Genomic DNA, 21,043 nt, shown 5'->3' with positions numbered 1-21,043 from the left:
CAACAAGAAAAATGTATCCAAAGGTAAACAAAACAGAGACGTTTGAGACGATATTTTCTTAGAATTTCTAACAACATTAACGCTTTGCTAAGTAGTTACTGTAACTTTTTACTAAGTCCAACTCTGCAGAAAAGGGGATCTGCAAATACAGTAAACCTCGCCAATGCGTTTATTTACAGTCTATTAGACTTTAATTCCAGATCAGTGATTTGTGCTTAACTCACACAAACAGCACCTTTCTCTGGCAGGCAGCTGCTGTAAATCCCCTGACATTATGAAAGGCTGTCTTGTGCACATGGACACGGCTGGTTTCATGACCAGTGAGTGGTGGTTGGGCTCAGCTCAAGGGAGTCAGCACTACCAATCTCAGGCAGCTGTCCCCACTTACTGCATTTCCTTGTCACTGTGACAACCCTCAGAGGACAAACACAGACAGAGAAAAAAAAAACATGCTGGTCAAGCTGAACAAACCGAAAACACTGAACCCACAGACCAGACCACAGCTTTATTATTATTATTCATCAGGTGATATTATTCAGTAGATAACTATTGCAAAAATATTAACATCAAGATCTGAATTTGCATTGTTCTCCCCTAAGGCCAATAATGAAACAATGTCCTTTTTCACGAGGGTTAAACGAGGTTCATAGATGGTTCTTGCAAAAACAGCAGGCAAGACGAGGCAAATTAATTTGTATATAGAACCTCTGAACAACTGGGTAATACAAAGTGCTCTGACGAAGCAGAGAAAACACATCGGATGTTATTCAAAGATCTACAGGTCATATAACTGAAAGCTACAGTATAAATACTAATTGGACCTGATAGTTGGATTCTTTTCTGAGATGTTTACTATAGGGGCTAACTTTGAGTTACAATGCGGTTCAGATGAAAAACGCTGAAATGGCTGCTATTAAAGAGACATCATGGTGAGTCTGGTTTGTTAAATTTTATTATTTGCATTTATTTATAAAATTGTGCTAAGTTTCCACTCTAAAATATGGTAAAAGTCAAGCACTGGTAGTACTGTATGGCATGGGGTACAAACAAAAATACATTTATGAATTTCCCTCCTTGCAAACTGTAAGAAACCAGCTGAAACCATGCAAGACTGCCATCTAGTGGAACTACAGAAACAATCAGAGGTTTATAATTTCCTTGAGATAACATTGTTTTTATTGTTCATCACACATGATGCCACAGCGGTTATCTATAGATTGACATATGACAACAGATTTACCAGGATGGGAAATGAACAAAATACACCTATCTGCATTTATTTAATAGTTGGGTGATCAGTTACACTAATCATAGCATCCAGTTCTCCATGGAACTAAATATGAGGCAGGTGATTGAGGTGCAACTTACCTCAACCTGTCGCCTGTGGATGCTTCTTTCCCTGACAGATAGCTGAAGTGTGGTAAGCCATCTTTCTGACACAAACAGTCTGCTGATGGTTATCCGTCTCAGTATCTGAACATTAATGTTCACTGTGGCCATTCGCACTTTCTGTAGTTAAGGAGATTTGTTGCTTGAATTGAGTGACATGAGACATCACTCAAAGTCTTTGATATTTTTCAGGCTGGCAGCTCTGGCCTCCTGCTGCTGCTGCTTCTGTTTCTTCAGTTGACGGTAGGCCTCCACTGCTCGCTCCCTCTCCTCCTCCATGATTCTCTGTCTGGCCATAGAGGGCTTAGCTGTGGAGATCACAGCGTTCCCCAGGAGAGAGTTAAGGAGCAGTCCCCTCGAAGCATTCTAGACAATGGAGGCAGAGGAAAAAACTGTTAACCACTTAATCAAGCATTAAGATCAATAACGTGATAAATCCACAGAGCTGTTACCTGAGATTTGACCGGAGCTTTCTTGGGTTTGGCGCTCAGACACGGTGGAGCCATTGTAACTTCTCCAAAGGGAACATGATCTGAAATACAAAAACTATCATTTAATTACACAAAGAACTTCTTTCAGCTTCAAGTTTAGCGGAATTAATTAATTTTTTTTGGCCACTTAGGGGCTATGCAACATGTTGCAATATTAACATGATTATAAACTGGTTATGATTAATTGTTTTGAAAATAACTGCCCAGACATATATCCGTCAAACACACAGATATCAAATATCAAACACAGAGCAACATCAGCAGTTTGGAGCTGTCTTTGTGTCCATCTAACAAATCCAACTCTGTTGTCTGCCTGTGGTGTCTGTGACCTTAGCTAGTAAATTCTCCTCTATGTTCACCAAGTCCTGAACTGCGTCTGCCTGCTGTTGGGTGCTGTGCATGTGGTGTACACTTGGTCTGTAAGAGTGTTTTAATGATAACAACTGTTGGCAGTAGCTGATTTGTGGGCCACAAAACTGAAATTATGATCCAAAACAGACAATAAAAAGCTTAGCAGAGCTGAGGGGGACTGGTGGGTAATTATCTATTGGCTCATCACTCCACCCAAAGTCATACGATCTTCTGTTTATGTAAAATACTGCCGCTTGAATTAAACTTGTGCAAGAAATGATCAGCCAATTACTTCAGGGCCATTCAATAAAGATAAACATGAATCACAAGCTACACCACAGTAAAACGTCTTTTGTCACCAAAATTAAGTAAAACGAGACATAGATTATTATATTCTCATTATCCACAGAATACAGCCTTCTGCCACTGCTAGTGTAAAAAGCACAGAAATTCAATTGAATTAAAAGCTTGAAGGATATAAATTCAGTAGGTCTCTTGGATTTTGAGGTGACAGTCAGCTACGATGCCAAACGCAATGAAACTGCAGAAATGGTAAATTCTCCTAATAATCTTGAAGGTCGTCAATATATATTTTTGTGCTAAATTACAGAGGAAAGAACAACTATATCTCATGTTCTTTATTGTGCTAATGGCTAAAAAAAAAACTGGCTTTCGTAACCTACCTACAAACATCTCTTTCTCCATCTCGGCCACTTGTCTGTTCAACTTTTTCTGCTGTAGCCTTTGTAATCTCCCTTTATCATACCTGTGGAAAGAAAGGCAAGGAATAAATAAATCAGACATGTATCACCCAATGCATTATAATACAATTCTGTCTTTAAGAGTGGATATTTCAATGCATGCTGGCTTTTACCATTTTATTTATAATGCGGAGCACAGATAATTGGCAAAGTAATCAGCACTTGACACTTTTTAAGAAATAAAGGCAAACGTTTGCCCGTTACTGTTCTTCCACACTGAGGATCTGTTGCTCTTTGGTGAGAAAACAAGAAATATGTGGATATGATTAAATGATAGTGAATATTTGATTGTATTTGAGTCATTCCATGTCAAATCATTAGATAATTTATTCTTAAAAATATTTTCACCAATTCTGCTGTAGATAATCTGAACTGGGAGGTGAAACCCCTTCCCAATCCCCATGAGACTGTAATGAAATACTGTGTTATGATTTGGTCGAATAAGAAGCCTAAAGAGGGTAAATTTCATGTGTCTCCGATCTCAATACAGGGAAACTTTTTGTCTGACCAAACAACATTAACTATTAGAAACAGCTGCTTTACTCACTCCTTCTTTTTCTCAGACTTGCCATTGTCTGTAGGCCTCTCCTGTTTGTCTGCATCCAGCTCGGGCTTTCTGTCTACCTGGTTCTTGGTGAGGAAGAGGACGTGTTTTGTCTCAGCTTCCATGCGTTGCAAGTACCGCTTCACGCTCTCGTTCTTTCCCCTCTTGAAGTGTGGGACAGGTATGTCTCCATCCTGGGACTTCTCTGGCTTACTTTTGGGGAAGATGGCTGTAAGACAAAAAAATAAGTCCATTATTTACAAAACAAAGTCACGACTGACGAGCATGTGCAATTTATCTTAACTCACCATCTTTTAGCTTTTTGGGTTTCAATGGTCCACTTTTCATCCTCTCCTTGCTCTTCATTATCTCTCGGAGCCTGAAGGGGATGTGTTCGAGGTGGTCCTCTTCTTTGGCTTTCTTGAGTTTGCCATCTCGCTTGAGCTTCTTATCGCTGGTAATTAGACACATTACAGTCTGGATTACAACTTCAGACAGAAAACCAAGCATGACATCCAACGGTGAACACGTGCAATGCTCTTCTCAAGTGGATGCCCCGGTGATTTGAGTTTGCTGCATAACAATGACATTTGTAGAGCATGTGACAGACACTTCATTCTGACAGCAGCAGCAATACAATACTCTTCACAACATCCATGTTGGAGAATCAGAGTGGGTGGTAAATCATCACAGTATGAGCACAATCACACACTCACACAATCACACAATCACTCTCACACACACACACACACACACACACACACACACACACACACACACACACACACTGAGAGGATGAATGTGATCTTGGTTAAATTAGCTTTAGACAAACAAACATGGACAACTAGTGTAACTTGAGTTTCTTATCTCTGATCTTTAGACACAGTCCAGACAACAATGACAGATTTAAAAACACGTAAGCTTGTGAGTGTTGTGTATGACAGGCCCTTGTCCTGCCTTAAACCCAGGAATGAGTTGATCTTGTTCACTCCCCGCTACCTCAGAGAGCTAACAACAGCTAGCCACTGTAGCTAGCTCAATCCCTACACGTAAGCTAGCTGCCGTGGCTAAGCTGCTAGCAGTCGCTCCGCTCAAACCGTAGCTTCGTTACCTCGGCGGTTCTGCTGACAAGCGGCTTCTGTTCCTCTTGTTCTTCGCCATGTTTGCTGTGTTATATCTCAGTGCACGACAACAGCGCACGTTGAGCGAGCAGCGTGCACGACCTCTGACCCGTGAACTCTCACCCCCCCCGGGCGCCGGGGAGCGGCGAAGAGACGAGGCCTCACTCTGTCGCTGTTCTCGGGGGAACTTCCGTCTGTACATTCGATAGGCTGCTTGACGACATGGTGCGTCTCCTTTGTTGGTTCAACGCTTCCATCAGCTGCTCTGTGGAGTTGTGTCTGTGTTGAATGAAATGCAAAAACAATTGGAGATGAATCAGCGCAGGTTCCTGAAAGTTTCGACTGATTCTGTCTCAGGGTGATGCACAGACAATAGACGATCTTTACCGAGAAGGACACCCTGATTGGCTGAAGTAACTACTGCTTCGTCCGTGTACCACCACGTGGGGGCAGTGTAGTTGACTCAGTCTTTGTTTTTATTGTGACTGCTTCAAACGGACTTATTCTGATTTCTGTTTTACACATTGGATCAACACATTATGTCTTTCTGTAATCTTTCAGATGTTTTCTAACCACACCAGAGGAAGGAATGGAGATATCATACTCAGAGGAGACATGCCACAGCTTTCAGTGCTCTGTCTGCAAAGAAAGAAAAAAATCGGCCTGAATTTGAAGATCTGGGAAAAGTCGCTTGAAGCTTCATGCATGTCAAGCTCACCATTACCAATATTTAGAAAAAAATATGCAAAAGGTCAAAAGGTCAGAAAGCTGTATAAGAAAATGTACATTATTCATAAAAATGTAATAAATTAATGTTGACATAAAAAAACTAAAATATGAATTAAAACGATTCTATTAAAGTTGTATCCCAATTAAAATTCTATCAACCACAAGCAGCAATAACAATGACTTCTTTCAGAACTTTAACCAAAAAAACCATGAACATAAGTATCAACATCATGATTAAATGTAGATACAGTATCTAAAGTGAAATCACTCATGATGCTATTGAAAGCACACTATACAATAACATATTGTTGGATTATTATTTGCAATGTATTGACAATAGAGCACATTTCAAAATAACGGAGATAACGCTCACTACTATATATACTGGCTAGATAATATATTATAATATTTAAGGTATTTCAAGATGTGAGGATCACTAGGATGACCTCATCGTTCTACATCATTGAGGGCAGAGGTGTTGGTGTCAATGCATCAACTCATTCTGATGTGTTTTTATAATGGTGTAAAAACAAGATTTGCTCATCTGTGAGTTTTTGAGACAGTGAGAGTAAATGAAGCACAGGGAGTGAGAGTGTGTCCACATGTGTCCCTGCACGAGTGCATGTGCACGAATGTACAATACAGAGGGAGGCCATCGGATCAATGAACAACGTGTTTATGTGTGTGCAAGGTGGGTGGGTGGGGGGGGATTACCAGCGAGATGTAATGCAACTCAATCTGAGAGACTGCTGATGAAAGGAAAAATGCTGCTGCTGGTCATGCTACTATGTTCTTGGCTCTAGACGCATAACATCACAGGTGGTGGGGAGATGCTGAGGATCATGGGACGTATTCTGAGGGGATGGTGGAAATATGCAAATGATATCCCCTCAGCCACCTGTCAGCCAATCCCCAATCAATGTGCTGTTCCACAGACAACGTGCAAGACCCGTGTGTGTGTACAAGTGATGAGGGGCCTGCACTTTATTGGTTGGTGGCGTCATAATCTACTCTGAGTCTGTGAAGTAAATAAGAAGTGGGGAGTATATAGCTTCACTGAACCCGACTCATCCTGTGACTTGCTCCCAGATCTCCAGAGAAACACCAGCTGACATACACAGAAACAACAGGTGGTGAGTACTTGCAGTAGAATGAATAATTTTTTCTGGGACTGATTTTTGTGCACACATCATATATATATTTTTTCACACGTGATAGTTTATTTCACATTGTAGCCACTGAATGGATGTTTTATAACATAAATATTTCAAAATGTAGATGAATGTTTATAAGATGAGGGAAATGTAATTCACAGGTTTAAAGACATTGGGAGATGTCAAGAAGAAGGAAATGCAAGTACTCTCAGATTAAAATGAATTTATGGCACTTTCAATTTATTATTTATTTATACATTTTTTGTTGTGTTAAAATATGGTGTTGCTATCTTTTCATTCAGTCGTTGAATCAAAGCTTCAAAAATACTTTTTACCTAATTCTAGTTTTACTGTTATTGTTTTATTACTTTTTTCAAAATGTTTTTTCTGTGTTTTTACTTCTTTTATCTGTGAAGCTTTTTGTAATTTCTTCAGAGAAGTGCTATTGGTATAAAGTAATTTTTATTGTAATTTTATTTATTTATTTTTGCATCCCATTGCAATATCCCATTTGCTAAGGTGCACCAAATACAGTGGTTGCTCTGTGTATACAATAAGTCCTTAAAAAATATATTTAATATATTGCTTACCACAATTTATAGTTTACCTCTGGTTTAATTTTTTTCACACAAGTAGCTGATATGATATATCTGCTGCTGGTCTATTAAAAATGTTTTTTAATTTCTTCAGCTAGGTGCACTTTGTCCTGTTTTTGATGATGCAGTTGTAAAGTTTCCTTTTTCAGACTCCTCCAAAAATTCGAACATGTAATCTATAAACTGTTGTTAGGTTGTGGGAACACAAGCAGAATCAGCAAGTCCTCTCAGTAATCTGATCATGAAGGTGCAGTGACGCTTGAGAATCAGCGTAGCAATTTAATTAATAATGTGAGCATCAGAGATAACAGGAGCCTCCATTGTCTGTGCTTGTGTGTTTAAGATATTCATTTATTTTATGATCATAGGGATGAAATTGATGCTAATTATTGGTTTTCAATGACAACAGTCTCAAGTTAATAGTGAATGCAATGTTGTAAAAACTGACCCTCTATGTCCAATTTAGCTTCAACAGCAGAAATATGAATTTGGACGTGGCCAAAGCTGAAGCGAAGACTGGAAACAAAGCTCCTCTTAGAGCCACCGGTCCCGGATCCCCACGCAAGGGCCCGCCCAAGTTCAAGCAGAGGAACAACCGCCAGTTCAAGAGCAAGCCTCCGAAGAGGGGCGTCATCGGGTGCGTCATCTAGAGAATTTGTTTTCAAACTATTCTAAAGCTAAACAGTTCCCTTCCAATAAAGCTTGTGACTGTTTCTTTCTCAGCTTTGGAGAGGACATCCCAGGAATGGAAGGTCTTGGCACCGGTGAGGAGAATTAGCACAGTTAGGCAACAAACCAGGCAACGTTTTTCCTTTTTGTTCCTCACTGTTTGTCGTCTCTCTTCTAGACTTCACTGTGATCTGCCCGTGGGAAGCCTACAGCCATCTAGAGCTACATGAACTGGCTCAGTATGGGATCATCTGACTCACTCACTGTGAAATTCTTTTTATATTCACCAAAGGGCTCCAGTGTGGCCCCACTGAGCGTCATTATCAATATCGGCTTTGTTGGAATTGTAAATCACATCATTAGTATTTAAACTATCTCTCTGCATATTGTGGATGCTGCTCTTTGTTGTTTTATACATTAAATATATTTTATAAGACTCTCAAGCTGCCATTTTAACCCTCATAACCCACTGATGGTGCACATGTCTTAGACGTCATCGAGGTTACAGTGGGAGCTGGAACTGGAAGCTTAGCTTTCACGACAAGGTTCAAATGTCGGCATCATGTTTATTGTCTTTAATCAAATGCAGAATAAAGATATGTGGTGTTTTAAAAAAAACAATTTCTTGTTCTCCTTTATTCTCCTCCTGTTGAACTGAACAGTTTTTCATGAAACCAACGCGAATGTGTTGGAAACATTACACAGTTCTCATTATAATGCTTTATTTGTCCCTTTTTAAATGATGAGCAGCACGAGTGAATAACAAAATAGCTGATGAATCTCACTATAAGCTCACTAACATGTACTTTTGTTTGTTTAATATGTACAATATCCACAGTCTATACAAATGACAAATGGTTTTACAGTGTTCACAATAATGTACCTATTGGGAAGTAATGATCTTTTCATTTAACCCTTGGCTCAAAATCAAAGGAGTGGATTTTTAAAATATCACATAATTTCTTTGAGAATTATTTTCATTCATCATCAAAAGCTCACGAGGGTAAAAATTAGCTTCTGTTATGTTAAAGTCAACCTCAGTGAGATACCCCCTTTTGTCAGGGTAAAAACCCAACTTCAAGAGAAGACAAAGTTTTAAAGCAAAATGAAGGTGTAAGGCACATATTACAGATTCAGATGTAAATGTTAGATTGGGTCTCATCCCCCCATTCATTATCTATACTGTTTGTCTTTTGAGAGTCGCTGAAGGCTGCAGCCAAGTGCGATTTGTGCCTAAGCTTGTTTTAATTGAATTTGTTGTTATTTTAAAACAAGAATATATACTGGGTGAATAATGCATTCTGCATGTTTAGTTGGTATTTAAATTAGGAGTTGTTGTCTTTTCCTCTGGCACAGGTTCAGCAGTCACCACTCATTAGATATCTGTGACATATCACATATACACTTTATGCCTCTGGATGCTCTCCAGCAGTCGTGTAGTCACGAACAGAGTCAGAATTTGGACCCCGAGTACGACGACGCCAACCGTCCCTATCAGGCCGTTGTGCTGCTCGATCCAGCGGGAGATTCCCCCGAGACATCCGCCCAGGAAGATCACACTTTGAGCAGTGAACTCATCGAGCAGCTGGGCTCCCACGCCACACTGCGAGTTCCACACTGTGCCGTTCTGCAGAGGGTCCACACAGCAGGTTGCAGGGACACCGCAGGCCAGCACTCCTGGAGCTGAGCAGTTATAATATCTGAGGAGGGGGATATAACATGCTGAGCATTACATATCATTTCAATGCATTTCTACACAACAGACAAAAGGTTCTGGTGTATATTTTTATGTGTATGCAAGTTGGTCACAGTACTCACATGTTGATTTCCCAGTCATGATAGTTATCTGCCCCACAGCACTGCAGATTTGACTGAATCTCATCCGTGATGAACCTCAGGTCCAGGTCATCCTGATAGTGCATCATGGCAGTTAACATTCCTGACCGCAGGTAGCTCCCAATCTGATCTTTGAGACTGTAGGCCGTAATGGCCGCCAGCAGCTGGGCTGAGATGAGCACCAGCACGGCGATGGAGAACAGCTTCAGTAAGCAGCAGTTCTCTCTCAGGGCGCCCACACAGCCTGACAGGCAGAGCACAGTTAGCAAGAAGCCCAGAGTCACAAGTATCAGCATTGGGTCGGTGCCGATGCTTCCGATCTTCTCCTGAGCAAATGACTCTTTGCTGATGAGGCCCCACATCCCCAGACCAAGAACCACGAGGCCCAGAACCGTAAACACCAGGTTGCACAGGAAGAGGAAATATTTTAGGAAATAGTCCATCAATGAATATCTGTAGTAGGTCTCAGTCCTTGAGAATGCAGGGCTGTTGTAGTCCTGTCCATTGTTTGACCCTGCCAACTTAAATTCATTGGTGACATAGCCCAGCTCCTGAGCATCCTCTCTGGCTGAGCCTGCCTTTGGACACACAGGAATACAAATAAACACCATAGCTTTTGAGAACAAAGAGGTGCCAGATACTCGGCAGGAACCATTATGTGACAAAGCAAAAGTTAAAATGCAGCCCCTTACCTTTGGTATGAGGGGACTGGACTCATTCTGCGTATTGTCCCTCCTCGACCACAGCAAAGGAATTCGTCTTATATCCAAATATCTCCTCATGTTGTCAACCAGTGGGAGATGATCCTCTCTGAGCTTTTATCTGGTCAGAATGACTGAAGCTAATGTGGAGCACAGAAGGACGGTGGGGGGGGGGGGGGGGGGGGGGGGGGGGGCAGCAACAGAGGAGCATGTGAGCTGAGGTGGAGTAACCACGTTCAGCCCCAGGCTGCTGTGTTACGTGAGATTTCTTCATCATGTGAGAGTCACAGTGAGGGGATTACACAGTCTTCGCAGCATGAGAGACTCACACACACACACACACACACACACACACACACACACACACACACACACACACACACACACACACACACACACGAGTGAAACTCAAACCAAGAAGGACAAGAGACTTTTGACATGTGAAATTTACCTTTTTTGGACACATTTTTGACTCAAAAGAGACCCAACGGTGTCCTTAAATTCAATCAAGCCACACTAAACTCCACACACACATTTATATCAGTCTCTTAAAGGTCCAGTGTGTAAGATTTAGGTGAAAGGGAACTATTGGCAGAAACTGAATGTAGAATAATCCTCATGTTTTCACTAGTGCGTTTCATCTCAATTGTAAGAACTGTCGTTTTCTTTACCCTAGATGGCCCTTTATATTTAAATACTTTATATTGACAACGAGGGGGTCCTCTCTACGGAGGCCGCCATGTTTTTTTACATTAGTCTAGACTGGACAAACTAAACATCTTTTGAGTTTTTATGACAATTAAAGGCCACCACAGTTTCTTTTTCATGTTTGGAAGGAGAGGGTAAGGTGAGCAAAATGCAATTTCAACACTAGATATCACAAAATTCTACACACTGTACCTTTAATTATGCCCTATTTTCTTCATCAATAAGGAACCAGGCCAAAGTTAGTGAGTTCTTCTAATCCTTCACCCTACCTCCAAGTTATAAGAACAAAATAAAATCTATTGAAATGAATAAAATGTTAATTTCTTCACTTATCATATAGAGAATGTAACTGATAAGAGCTACACGGACCATGACCTATTATTGAAACACAGAACTGACCTATGAACATATTTGAGTTGCTTTTGTTTAGCGAGTGATCACCTCCTCATTGCCCATCTTTTGGGAGATATAGTCTATTTAACCGTTTCAAAATGAATGTAAGTCTATATAAGTGTTGTATGTACTTGTTCGTGTAAATGCATTTTTTAAGCTATGCTACATCTGCCCTGGATTTGTTGTACTTCAAAGTCTGCCCAGCGAGACCAGAATTTGAAGTCAAATGATGCAAGACAACAGCTCAGTACATCATCCTGCTTGACTTGTGTCTATGCACAACACCAACATGTGATTCAGGAGGAAGAGCGAGAATCCACAAGTTTCACCTTCTGTTTGGACACTGGCTTCTCTGATGAAGTCATTAAGGGAAGATCTGCTGCTGTGAGTCAATAACAAGCAGCGAGTGAGTTAAAAACAGAAAGACTGAGGCCTGGTTATCTCACACTCTGGCTCTGCACGTCCTCTGCTGTCATACTTTCCTTGGCCTGTGAAGATCCAAGCGGTAGAGAGCTGGAACAAAGTCAGTCTACTTCTGCAGAACAGTGGACTCCAGAAATTAGTCTGTTTCCATCTTAATCTGTTGCAACAAAAAACAAACATATTACAATTTTTTAATATTCATCACTGACAGCAGAGGTGCAGCAGAGGCATGGCAACAAAGAAGATTGACTTGACTTTAGTTGAGTATTTCCATTTTATGCTACGTCTTCCTCTGATCCATCACACTCTGACCTGGAAAATGTTATTCATGCGTTTGTATTCTCAAGACTATACTCTGGCCAAAATCAAAAGTCACTCTCCACTCCAGAGAGCTGCAGCTCGGCTTCTTACTGGTTGACGTCACACACCAACTTCTCTCCACTGGCTCCCTGTTCAGTTTTCTAGTGATTATAAGATTTTGCTCATCACTGGGATAACTTCTTAAAACCTACAGTCTATGCTTAAAACCCATTTCTACAGACTTACTTTGATGGTGTCTTTTTTCTTAATGTTGTTCCTATACTTGTTCACACTCAAATCATGAGCCATTACATAATTTCTTCAAAAAGAAAGTGTGGGTAACAGCTAAATAAGATTATACAGATTTGTGTTTCATTGTTCATAAATCTTTAGAGGGGCTGTGATTTAAGGTGCGGTTGGTTCCCACTGCTTGAGCTGAACCCAACGTATACTCTGCAGTGTTGTCAGCTCTGGCAGGTATGGAACCAGAAAGCATGATTCCTTTTTTAGCAGCTGACCTTGCATCATGTGTCATTAGAAACATCTGCACGCATCAGCACAGGATGCAGCACAGTGTTTTAGATGGAGTTAGACACAACACAATAAAAAATATTTTATTTCTGACTGGATAAAGAAATGGTTGTGTGTCCAACTGCATAAAATTGAAGGAATATTTCTTGGGTCATTAGTACATAAGGGCTGTATCAAAGATGACTACAAACATCATTAACTCAACAGCTATTTTCATTCTCTTTCCAGTTGCGTTGAATGCAGCTCCTCTGGTTTTGATCTATCAGGACAATTAAAGGGACCAGTGCTGGCCGGGGTTGTCGTAGGCCAGATGCTGAGCAGATTGGATTACAGTCGGCAGTAAGAATGCTATGCTGGCTGGAGCCACACTGCTACATCAAACACCTCCTCTGGATTAGAGCCCACAGGGAGTGCTGTCACCCTACAACACTCACAGCAGCTCAAAGACACATGGAGGATAGATGGAGCATAGATTGGGGATTATCAGGACCTCCCAAACAGGATAAGTTAATTTTTTTACAGTGCAGATGTTGAGGCTGCACGACACATCTGATAAGAGCCCCTGGGAACCGTGTGTGTGTTTGTGTGCACCCGTTTTTTATACCGCATTAAGATCTTTATACCTGTATAATTATATACAACTTTCTATAGTTTGTGAGTAAGTGTGTGAGTGTGCATGTGTTCACCATGATGTGTCTTTGTCCATCGTGCTCACATGCTACCAAGTGTGTCACAGCCCTTCATCACTGGAGTGGGTGGGAGCAGGTGGTGAGGGGATTGGCTGCAGGAGTTAAGGGAGGCACTTATAAGAGAGTGCTGGCCAGGTCATGGTTTCTCAGTGTGTCACTGTTGAAGGATTCCATCACAAAGACTGTGTTTTTTTTTGTCCTGCTCTGACCTGGAAAGAGAAAGAAACATTTCACAGAAAGGTATCGTAAAAGTGCATGATTAATGATGATTGGCACATTTAGCTTAATTATAACCTTCCTTTGTACTTGTTTCTCAGCAGCACACGTGTCCCATATTTCTGGTTTTGTTCAGTGAGGAAGATGAGGATGAAGGGGGCTCTGGTCCTTCTCTGCATGGTCTCAACATGTGGAGCGCAGAAATGGAAACAGAAAACCCAACGCTGGGACGCTACAGGTCAGGGACATCACACTCCACTTTATTATTATCGGTGATGTTACTATACAGTCTTAGTATAAGTTTCTGTCTTCAGCAGAAAACACCTATGGCAGAAGTTGTTCCAACCTGACTCAGGTTCTGGATAACTGGAAATTTGCCATTGTAAGCCAAGTGAAAGACCTGCTGATAAATGACCATGCCTCCGTCCTCCCTGAATACAACAGGTGGGTCACTCAAGCCTCTTGCTGGACTAACTGTTGGCCATAGTGCCGTGCTGCTGCAAAAACAAGCGAGAACAAAAACAAGTTGAAATGTTGAGTAAGAGAGGGGGTGAAAAGTTTAAAGCATAACAAGACTGTGTGAGGAAAGTGAAGATTTTATTCGTCATCGCAGTCATGCGAAATTAGGTTGTTGCTCAACTTTGCATATGACCGTGGACCTGTCAGAGCCAGAGGCGGTGAATCGCCAAGGTCCCTGCAAGGACAAGTCTTAAGCTTTGTAGATGACCTCACTCTACGCAGACTGTGCCAGAGGAAGTGGGGAAATGTTTCAGCCTCCTGTTCTGGTGAATAGATTCTGGCAGACAATAACCAAAGTCATTGACTTTTTCCAAGACAATTACGCCAACAGCTGGGAGCATATTTAACATAAACATTCCAGAATAACAATTTCAGGTGGAGTGCAGGCCAGTGGTAGAAGGACCATTGAGGGAAATATCAGAATGGAAGAGGAAAGAATGAGTAAACCAAGTTCTGATGCACAAATCTGTTTTCAGTTATTTTTTTAAACTTCTTTTCTAAGCTTTGATTTATTTTGAGATATTGGATTATTGGACATTTATTGAACTGAAAACATATGAGAAGCTCTTTGGAAAAACTCGAGCCTCAAAGGTTGAAAACCAAATCTTCATCTTTAACAATGTGTTATGTTTTTTATTTGTGTCAAATCATTTTCAAAGCAGCCTGTAGTGGTGGGATAAAACTAAGTACATTTATGTCATTACTGTAAATAGATTTTCAGGTACTTTTCACTTAAATATACTCCACATTCATAAACACATATCTGTACTTTCTAATCCGGAGCTGAGATTTAACAAAAATGATGTACAAGGCCTTTACTTTGGGAATAGCTGCAATTACTTTTTAATACTTTAAAGGTTCAGTGTGTAAGATTTAGGTTTTGGCAGAAATTGAATATAAAATAATCCTAGTGATGTTTTGACTGGTGTGTTTCATCTAAACTGTATGAATTGTTTTTTTCTTTACCATAGAATGGGCTCTTTTTGTAAAATGCGTGAGTACTTCAATACTCAAGTAACAGTAAAATGTATCGGAGTAGAAAGAACAGTATTTCCCTCTGAAATGTGGTGGAGTGAATGCATATAGTATAAAATGGAAGTACGTGAACATTGTACTTTACAGAAAGGGCTTGAGTGTACGTAGTTAGTTACTTTCCAGAACTGCTGCAGGCTCTGTGTCCTTTATTAACACGGGGCCAACAAATATTTAATCTTTTCCATTCTTTATATCTGTTATCCTGATGTTTCCGCAGCTGTTTCTGTTTAACAGCGTGCTGTGACTTTCATGTTGCTGTCTCCAATTTGACTCTGTTCTCCCCTCGCTTACATGCAAGCTTATGGAGCATTGCAGTTCCAGCCATCTGTTGACTGGCCATTCTCATATTTATTTGCACCTTCTCAAATGTCTCTGCATTGGTCCAGGATCCAGCCTCTGTCAGAAGCTCTCGGAGACCTCTACAGGCAGTTTAACTCACTAAAAGATGAGCTGGGGAGCCTCAGCACAAAATTTGACCTTGTGGAGGCTTTTGTGGACGACCTCAGGGACGGCAGATCCACTCAGCCTGAGCGACCCATACAGAGGATTCCCCCCAGGGTTGGCCTGAGGTCTCCACTGCAGGCACAGATGAAGGCTCCTGACAGGAGGATTGTCAGGGGGCCAACGCTGATCAGAGCGAGGAGGAAAGGGCCTCAGAGACCTTAGACAACTTGCACAGTGGTTAGAAATGCTGATGGGTTAAACAGGAGTAGATGTCTTCATATATGTCTCAGAAGAATTTTAATAATATCTGGTATTTTATGTGTATAAATGTGATAAAAGATGACATAAAGAAGACTTGTGTAGAAATAGCCTTCAAATGCACTCATCTTAACCTCTCTGTGCAAAGTCACTTTCAACCACAAGGTGACAGTATTTATCAAATCATCCCTGACTATCATCTGGTTGCTTTATGTGTAAAACCTTGAAGTAACATGACAGATGAGAATGTAGTTCAGAATTGAGATATTGGATTAGATATATAATAATGTAATACCGTATAAATGCATTTTTTCACAATCGTCTTGTTTGTGCTTGTTTTGAAACACAGTAACAGTATATTGATCGATTAGCCCACATTTGAAGATTAGCACTTAAACAGGCATCACGTTGATGAGAACTACTTAAAATGAAAGAAACAAACAAAAATCCACTAACATGGAGGAGGCAGGGTTTCCGACCTAATAATAATGTTCTCTATAAAGTGCTTTCCATCTTTACAGTCTGTGCTCCGAACCCTCTCATCTCTCTGCAGTCAGCTCACTTTCCAAGTTACAAGGCCCCTCTCAGCACACACTGACAATTGTGTGCACTCTCATCACTGCTCTACGATGTGTGACGGTGGTGATTGACATTTCTTTCAAACATTTAAATGCTTTTCTTTAAAATGAGTCTCCAGCTACATCACTGAAATGAGGCATACCATGTCTACCTAGCTACATTTAAAAAGAAAGAAATGCACACCACCCTCAGGTCAATAAAAACATTTGAGACTCTTCTGCAGCATGGAAATGATTTATCATTAAATTACTTTGTCATGCTTTCTGATACATTCACAAATCCTTAAATAAAGTAAAAACAATGTGATTACAAATGTGTTTGTATCTATTTCTGCTCATGTCAATACATTTACATTAAAAAAATATCTGACTGAAATAATTCACAATATTTAAATATTTTTGGATATTACAGATCCAGAAGACAAGTGACAGATTATTGCTGATTCATATCTATTTAATTATACAATATTTAAAATAACAAAGTTACATCATGAACACATTTGAATTTAAAATTGAAATAGAGATTGAGTTCTACAAGGTTTCTTTTTTTGGTCTATTTTTGGTCGTCAGCAGGAGTTGACACGTCAGAACAGTCAAATGAGCTGCAACTGAAACAGAGTTTTTATCAGTGAAGCGTAACCTCTCAACCTCACACTCTTCCTACCCAGGATGCACCTGCAGGCCGCCTCTCCTGATTGATAACTTCATGTAAATGAAAAGGTCAAGGGTCAGACCTGTGTAGAATGATAGGAAACTGTCCCTGACTGCAAACACACCACTGTTTTAATAAGAGCTATTTGATCAATCATAGACATTTTAACTGTGATGTGTTTAAATTATGTTCATATCCTGAAATAGATGATTGTTGTTGACTAATTCAAATCTTAATGAAGGTGATTTTAACTGAGACTTCAAGGATCATTTACACAGAAATGAAATTCACTAATTACTGAAAGATAAATAAATAACATGCCTCCATACTGCTGGTGTGGTGTCATCCAAGTGTCCGTAAGCCCTGACATTCAAATTCCACTTGAAACAGCTTCATTTACACCATGTTTTGAGTCTAAATGTCCTCTGATGTCCTCCTCTGGAGCCGCGTTCACACGTGGATCACAGCGAACATTTAGATTAAACACATGGTGTAAATGACCTCCTTTCAAGTTGTATTGGATTTGGCTGCAACCTTGTTTACACTTAAAACTCCAGAAGTGTTTCATGGACTTCACTGAGGGAGTTTTTCCTCTCCACAGTCGCCAAAGTGCCTGCTCATTGTGGGAACTGTTGGGTTTCTCTATATTTTGATTTTAAGGTCCTGACCTTCTATGTAAAGTGCCGTGAGATAATGTATATTATGATTTGGCGCTATACAAATAAATTGAATTGAAATTGAATTGAATGGACTCAAACACTTCACCCACCCCTCCATCATAGTGTTGAGTAGATAATGAGGGAATCTTCATTGTTGGGTGAACTATCCCTTTAAGTTTGTAAAATTATGGAAACATGATTAAACACACAAATCAAAGAAAGTATTCACCTCCACTGACAATAATGGATGAATTAAATATTTCTCCATACAGAGGATTAAAGTACACATGAGAAACCATGAGGACTGAACCGAAGCTCCTCCTCCTGTCCCTCTCTCAGTCTCAGTGTTGTATTAAATTGCTCCTCCAGCACCTCCTCTCCTCATCCTCCAAACCCTCTCTTCTGATCCTCATCACCCTCTCAAGTGACAAGGCCACTCTCAGCACACACTGACAACATGCTGGGGACCCTCTGCACTCTCATCACCGCTCTAACATGTAAGGAGGCTGACTTACTGCAGCTCCGGCCTCGTGTTGGATTCATCAGTCTGTGTGTTTCTCTTGACTCTGTGTCAACTTGTTGTTTCCAGGTGTGAGTGGTGTGACGGTGGTGACACAGAAGCCTCCTGTTGTGACCGTGAGGAAAGGAGAGAGAGTCACCATGGACTGTAACCTGGGGACTGGTACTAATGCTGCTGGCTGGTATAAACAGATTCCAGGAGGAGTTCCTCAGTATGTACTGAGGTTGTATCATACATGGAGTTCTCCAGAGTATGGTTCTGGTTTCACTTCTCCCAAATTCACATCCACTCATCAGTCGACATCAGATTATCGTTTGATCATAAACAACGTGGAGGAGGGAGACTCTGCTGTTTATTACTGTCACACATGGGACGACTCTGCTAAAGAAGAAGTATCACAGTGATTCACACTGTGACAAAAACCTCAGGGAGGGACACACAGCTGCTGTCAACACACCCGACCAACATCAAACACTATAAGTCCAGAAAACATTGAGGGTGATTGAATAAATTCTCCTGCAGACACAATGTTTGAAACAAGTGCAGCAGTTTTATTTTGGAAAATAAACAGACTGATGAAGAGAATGAGACGTTCACAGTGAACGTTGGTCTCAACAGGAAGTTTCAGCTCCACTCCCCTCAGAGAGCATCAGGACGTTTTTGTACAGCCATGTGCACAAACTGAATCACTGTGGTATTCGGACAAGGGACCAAGCTGATTGTGACGGGTAAGAACCTTTTAACTGATCAAAAAACACTATTGATATTTAGCCTCCGACCCTAAAGGACAGAAAATAATAAATGTGTGTGTGTTGATTATGGAAAATATTGAACTTTTTATTTGTTGAATTTTAGATGCTTATATTTTTGGATATCAGCTTTGCCTTGATACCACACTTTGTATTAGTATTTGAAATGTTTCCTACAAACATTTCACCTGTTTTTATTCAGAACATTCTTATAAACGATTAAATTCCACATGTTGTGAGATATTTAATCTTTGCAAAATCTATTTACCTTGACAATATCAATGATAATCCACCATATCTGTTTTTTGGTTTATAGGATTAGTTTTTAAAGTATCTTAATTTGAATTTTGAAATAGTCTGTGATTATTAGATAAACACTAAAAGTAAGAATTTATTTATCATCATTTCCCACACTGACTGAAATAGTTGTATTGGAATACAAATATGATTTTGTTAGACACAATCAATACATATATACATGTTTTAAAAGTCTTATGGATCATATTTTATTAACAGCGTAATTAAAAAAGACAAACTGTAAATATTTTAGATTCTTCTGCAGCATGAAAATTCTTTATTCTTCCCTGAGACTGTCATGTTTTCTATCAATCAGTGTATTCCTAGTAATTCATGTCCTTGTTGTGTTTCCAGGCTCCAGCCTCTCTCCTCCTGTCCTGACTGTCTTCCCTCCGTCCAGTGCTGAGCTCCGCTCCAACAAAGCCACTCTGCTCTGTCTGTCCAGTCAGTCTGTGCCTTTTGCAGAAGTGACCTGGTTGGTTGGTGGGAGCCCAGTGAGCAGTGGGATCTCTACCAGCACCGCCGTCCACCGACCGGACCAGACTTATCAAATAAGCAGCTATCTGGACATCCAGACGTCAGACTGGAACGTGGACAAGATTTACACATGTAAAGTGTCTCACGGCTCCCAGACGTCAGAGAAAAACATCAACAAGTCCGTCTGTGCCACTGAAGAATAACAGAGGAGCAGAACGACCATTTAAAACCTGCTTGTCTTTTACTTTTTTGTTTCATGCTGGAAAAAGTGTTTGTTTGCTTGTAACTCACGTTGTGAGGGTTGGGTAGTGGTGTTGTATCAACTTTGCAACTGTTGCTTTCAATAAAAAATCATTACGTCCAAAACACGTCTGGAATCATTTGTTCTCACTGTAGCTGAGCCAATGATATTTTGAAATCATTCACAATAACTTCACCAGCCCCTGATTCTGCTGTAACGTTTCTCAACACAAATGACAGCAAAGTTTGTTTCTGTTCTTGTCAGTAAAATTGACTCAATACTTGAAAAGGTACAAAATTGCACAGAGAGAGCAAAATGTGTTTTCCCTCATTTTGGTTTAGTGAATCAATGTAGTAAAGTTCTCATAAAACCTGTATCTGAAACTGAATTTCCATCCTCGGAGGCATCACCTCTCCACTCCACCCTTTTTTCTCCTTCCCAGGATGCACCTGTGAACCCGCTCTCCTTATTTACAGCCCTAATTAAATAAAAAAGACGAGTGTCAGCTCTCTTTCAAATAATGTTTTAATCTAATCAGCAGTATGTGTGGAAACAGGAGACATGGAGGGGAACATATACAACAAGTTTTCTCCTTCCCAGGAGTCAGAGTGTGAAAACTTCAGTTGAGTATGGTTCTGAGTATCACTTACATTTATTTGAAGATTTTGGGAAATCGTATTAATCATCACATATTGACCAATGAAGCAAATAAGTGAAGGAGGGGTAAATCAGTTAGATTGATAAATAATAACATCACTACGACCATCACTAGATGTGCGTCAGACTTTTAATGCATTGAGGAAATTTAAATCAGCAAATGAACACATTGATTCTTTGTTGCTCAATTTCTGTTAATTGATTCTTTCATGATGAGTAGAAGTTATATTAAAATTTATTTCTATTAAAAACTATTTTCTATTGTTTGATTATGATTTGTGTTTTAGTGGTGTACTTCTTTTTGTCCAAGCATTTCATATATAAAATTAAGATTTGTGTAGTAATCCAGGAAAGG

General features: G+C 40.2%; 5 protein-coding genes across 9 annotated transcripts; 3 read left to right on the top strand and 2 right to left on the bottom strand.

Annotated features, from left to right (window-relative positions):
* Window positions 1-490: 490 nt before the first annotated feature.
* ccdc137 (coiled-coil domain containing 137) lies at window positions 491-4,848 on the bottom strand. The gene is made up of 6 exons (XM_020094116.2): window positions 4,648-4,848; window positions 3,845-3,990; window positions 3,540-3,765; window positions 2,915-2,997; window positions 1,842-1,921; window positions 491-1,755 (listed from the first exon to the last, which is right to left on the bottom strand). Exons 1-6 carry the CDS (start codon window positions 4,695-4,697, stop codon window positions 1,555-1,557), a joined length of 786 nt encoding a protein of 261 aa, XP_019949675.1. The 5' UTR covers window positions 4,698-4,848; the 3' UTR covers window positions 491-1,554.
* A 1,362-nt stretch (window positions 4,849-6,210) lies between these two features.
* Window positions 6,211-8,402, top strand: pde6ga (phosphodiesterase 6G, cGMP-specific, rod, gamma, paralog a). 2 transcript variants are annotated; one of them, XM_069525333.1, is made up of 4 exons: window positions 6,211-6,516; window positions 7,603-7,773; window positions 7,860-7,900; window positions 7,984-8,402. In XM_069525333.1, exons 2-4 carry the CDS (start codon window positions 7,619-7,621, stop codon window positions 8,058-8,060), a joined length of 273 nt encoding a protein of 90 aa, XP_069381434.1. In that variant the 5' UTR covers window positions 6,211-6,516; window positions 7,603-7,618; the 3' UTR covers window positions 8,061-8,402. The 2 variants fall into 2 exon arrangements, with proteins under 2 accessions (XP_069381434.1, XP_069381433.1); XM_069525332.1 differs by having other exon boundaries at window positions 6,215-6,519; window positions 7,984-8,396.
* A 108-nt stretch (window positions 8,403-8,510) lies between these two features.
* On the bottom strand, window positions 8,511-10,570 carry tspan10 (tetraspanin 10). The gene is made up of 3 exons (XM_020094448.2): window positions 10,334-10,570; window positions 9,624-10,219; window positions 8,511-9,505 (listed from the first exon to the last, which is right to left on the bottom strand). The coding sequence occupies exons 1-3, from the start codon at window positions 10,421-10,423 to the stop codon at window positions 9,199-9,201; spliced, it is 993 nt and encodes a 330-aa protein (XP_019950007.2). The 5' UTR covers window positions 10,424-10,570; the 3' UTR covers window positions 8,511-9,198.
* A 2,914-nt stretch (window positions 10,571-13,484) lies between these two features.
* Window positions 13,485-16,743, top strand: LOC138407802 (uncharacterized). Of its 4 annotated transcripts, none has more exons than XM_069525360.1 (4): window positions 13,485-13,626; window positions 13,707-13,840; window positions 13,920-14,046; window positions 15,543-16,743. In XM_069525360.1, exons 2-4 carry the CDS (start codon window positions 13,747-13,749, stop codon window positions 15,820-15,822), a joined length of 501 nt encoding a protein of 166 aa, XP_069381461.1. In that variant the 5' UTR covers window positions 13,485-13,626; window positions 13,707-13,746; the 3' UTR covers window positions 15,823-16,743. The 4 variants fall into 4 exon arrangements, with proteins under 4 accessions (XP_069381461.1, XP_069381459.1, XP_069381462.1 ...); XM_069525358.1 differs by having other exon boundaries at window positions 13,917-14,046; window positions 15,543-16,176; XM_069525361.1 differs by having other exon boundaries at window positions 13,516-13,626; window positions 13,704-13,840.
* Window positions 16,744-18,095: 1,352 nt separating this feature from the next.
* On the top strand, window positions 18,096-20,156 carry LOC138407801 (immunoglobulin lambda-1 light chain-like). Its single transcript, XM_069525357.1, has 4 exons — window positions 18,096-18,244; window positions 18,337-18,663; window positions 18,966-18,995; window positions 19,668-20,156. Exons 1-4 carry the CDS (start codon window positions 18,205-18,207, stop codon window positions 19,991-19,993), a joined length of 723 nt encoding a protein of 240 aa, XP_069381458.1. The 5' UTR covers window positions 18,096-18,204; the 3' UTR covers window positions 19,994-20,156.
* The last annotated feature ends 887 nt before the right edge of the window (window positions 20,157-21,043 follow it).

The sequence above is a fragment of the Paralichthys olivaceus genome, chromosome 5 (genome assembly GCF_024713975.1).
Source record: "Paralichthys olivaceus isolate ysfri-2021 chromosome 5, ASM2471397v2, whole genome shotgun sequence".
In the NCBI taxonomy this organism is placed as follows: domain Eukaryota; kingdom Metazoa; phylum Chordata; class Actinopteri; order Pleuronectiformes; family Paralichthyidae; genus Paralichthys; species Paralichthys olivaceus.
Note: the sequence above shows the minus strand (reverse complement) of the source record. Positions and strands in the feature narration are given on the sequence as shown.

Excerpts from the sequence above, each read along its gene's own strand:
- LOC138407802 (XM_069525359.1), top strand. The coding sequence starts at position 13,747 with ATGAGGATGAAGGGGGCTCTGGTCCTTCTCTGCATGGTCTCAACATGT. Across the intron at positions 13,841-13,916 it reads CCAACGCTGGGACGCTACAG|CAGAAAACACCTATGGCAGA; the intron begins GTCAGGGACATC and ends TTCTGTCTTCAG. Across the intron at positions 14,047-15,542 it reads GTCCTCCCTGAATACAACAG|GATCCAGCCTCTGTCAGAAG; the intron begins GTGGGTCACTCA and ends GCATTGGTCCAG.
- ccdc137 (XM_020094116.2), bottom strand. The coding sequence starts at position 4,697 with ATGGCGAAGAACAAGAGGAACAGAAGCCGCTTGTCAGCAGAACCGCCG. Across the intron at positions 3,766-3,844 it reads ACCCAAAAAGCTAAAAGATG|CCATCTTCCCCAAAAGTAAG; the intron begins GTGAGTTAAGAT and ends TTTGTCTTACAG. Across the intron at positions 1,756-1,841 it reads AAGCTCCGGTCAAATCTCAG|AATGCTTCGAGGGGACTGCT; the intron begins GTAACAGCTCTG and ends TCCATTGTCTAG.
- LOC138407801 (XM_069525357.1), top strand. The coding sequence starts at position 18,205 with ATGCTGGGGACCCTCTGCACTCTCATCACCGCTCTAACAT. Across the intron at positions 18,245-18,336 it reads TCTCATCACCGCTCTAACAT|GTGTGAGTGGTGTGACGGTG; the intron begins GTAAGGAGGCTG and ends TGTTGTTTCCAG. Across the intron at positions 18,996-19,667 it reads GACCAAGCTGATTGTGACGG|GCTCCAGCCTCTCTCCTCCT; the intron begins GTAAGAACCTTT and ends TTGTGTTTCCAG.
- tspan10 (XM_020094448.2), bottom strand. The coding sequence starts at position 10,423 with ATGAGGAGATATTTGGATATAAGACGAATTCCTTTGCTGTGGTCGAGG. Across the intron at positions 10,220-10,333 it reads CCAGTCCCCTCATACCAAAG|GCAGGCTCAGCCAGAGAGGA; the intron begins GTAAGGGGCTGC and ends GTGTGTCCAAAG. Across the intron at positions 9,506-9,623 it reads CATGACTGGGAAATCAACAT|ATATTATAACTGCTCAGCTC; the intron begins GTGAGTACTGTG and ends CCCCCTCCTCAG.
- pde6ga (XM_069525333.1), top strand. The coding sequence starts at position 7,619 with ATGAATTTGGACGTGGCCAAAGCTGAAGCGAAGACTGGAAACAAAGCT. Across the intron at positions 7,774-7,859 it reads CCGAAGAGGGGCGTCATCGG|CTTTGGAGAGGACATCCCAG; the intron begins GTGCGTCATCTA and ends TTTCTTTCTCAG. Across the intron at positions 7,901-7,983 it reads AATGGAAGGTCTTGGCACCG|ACTTCACTGTGATCTGCCCG; the intron begins GTGAGGAGAATT and ends TCTCTCTTCTAG.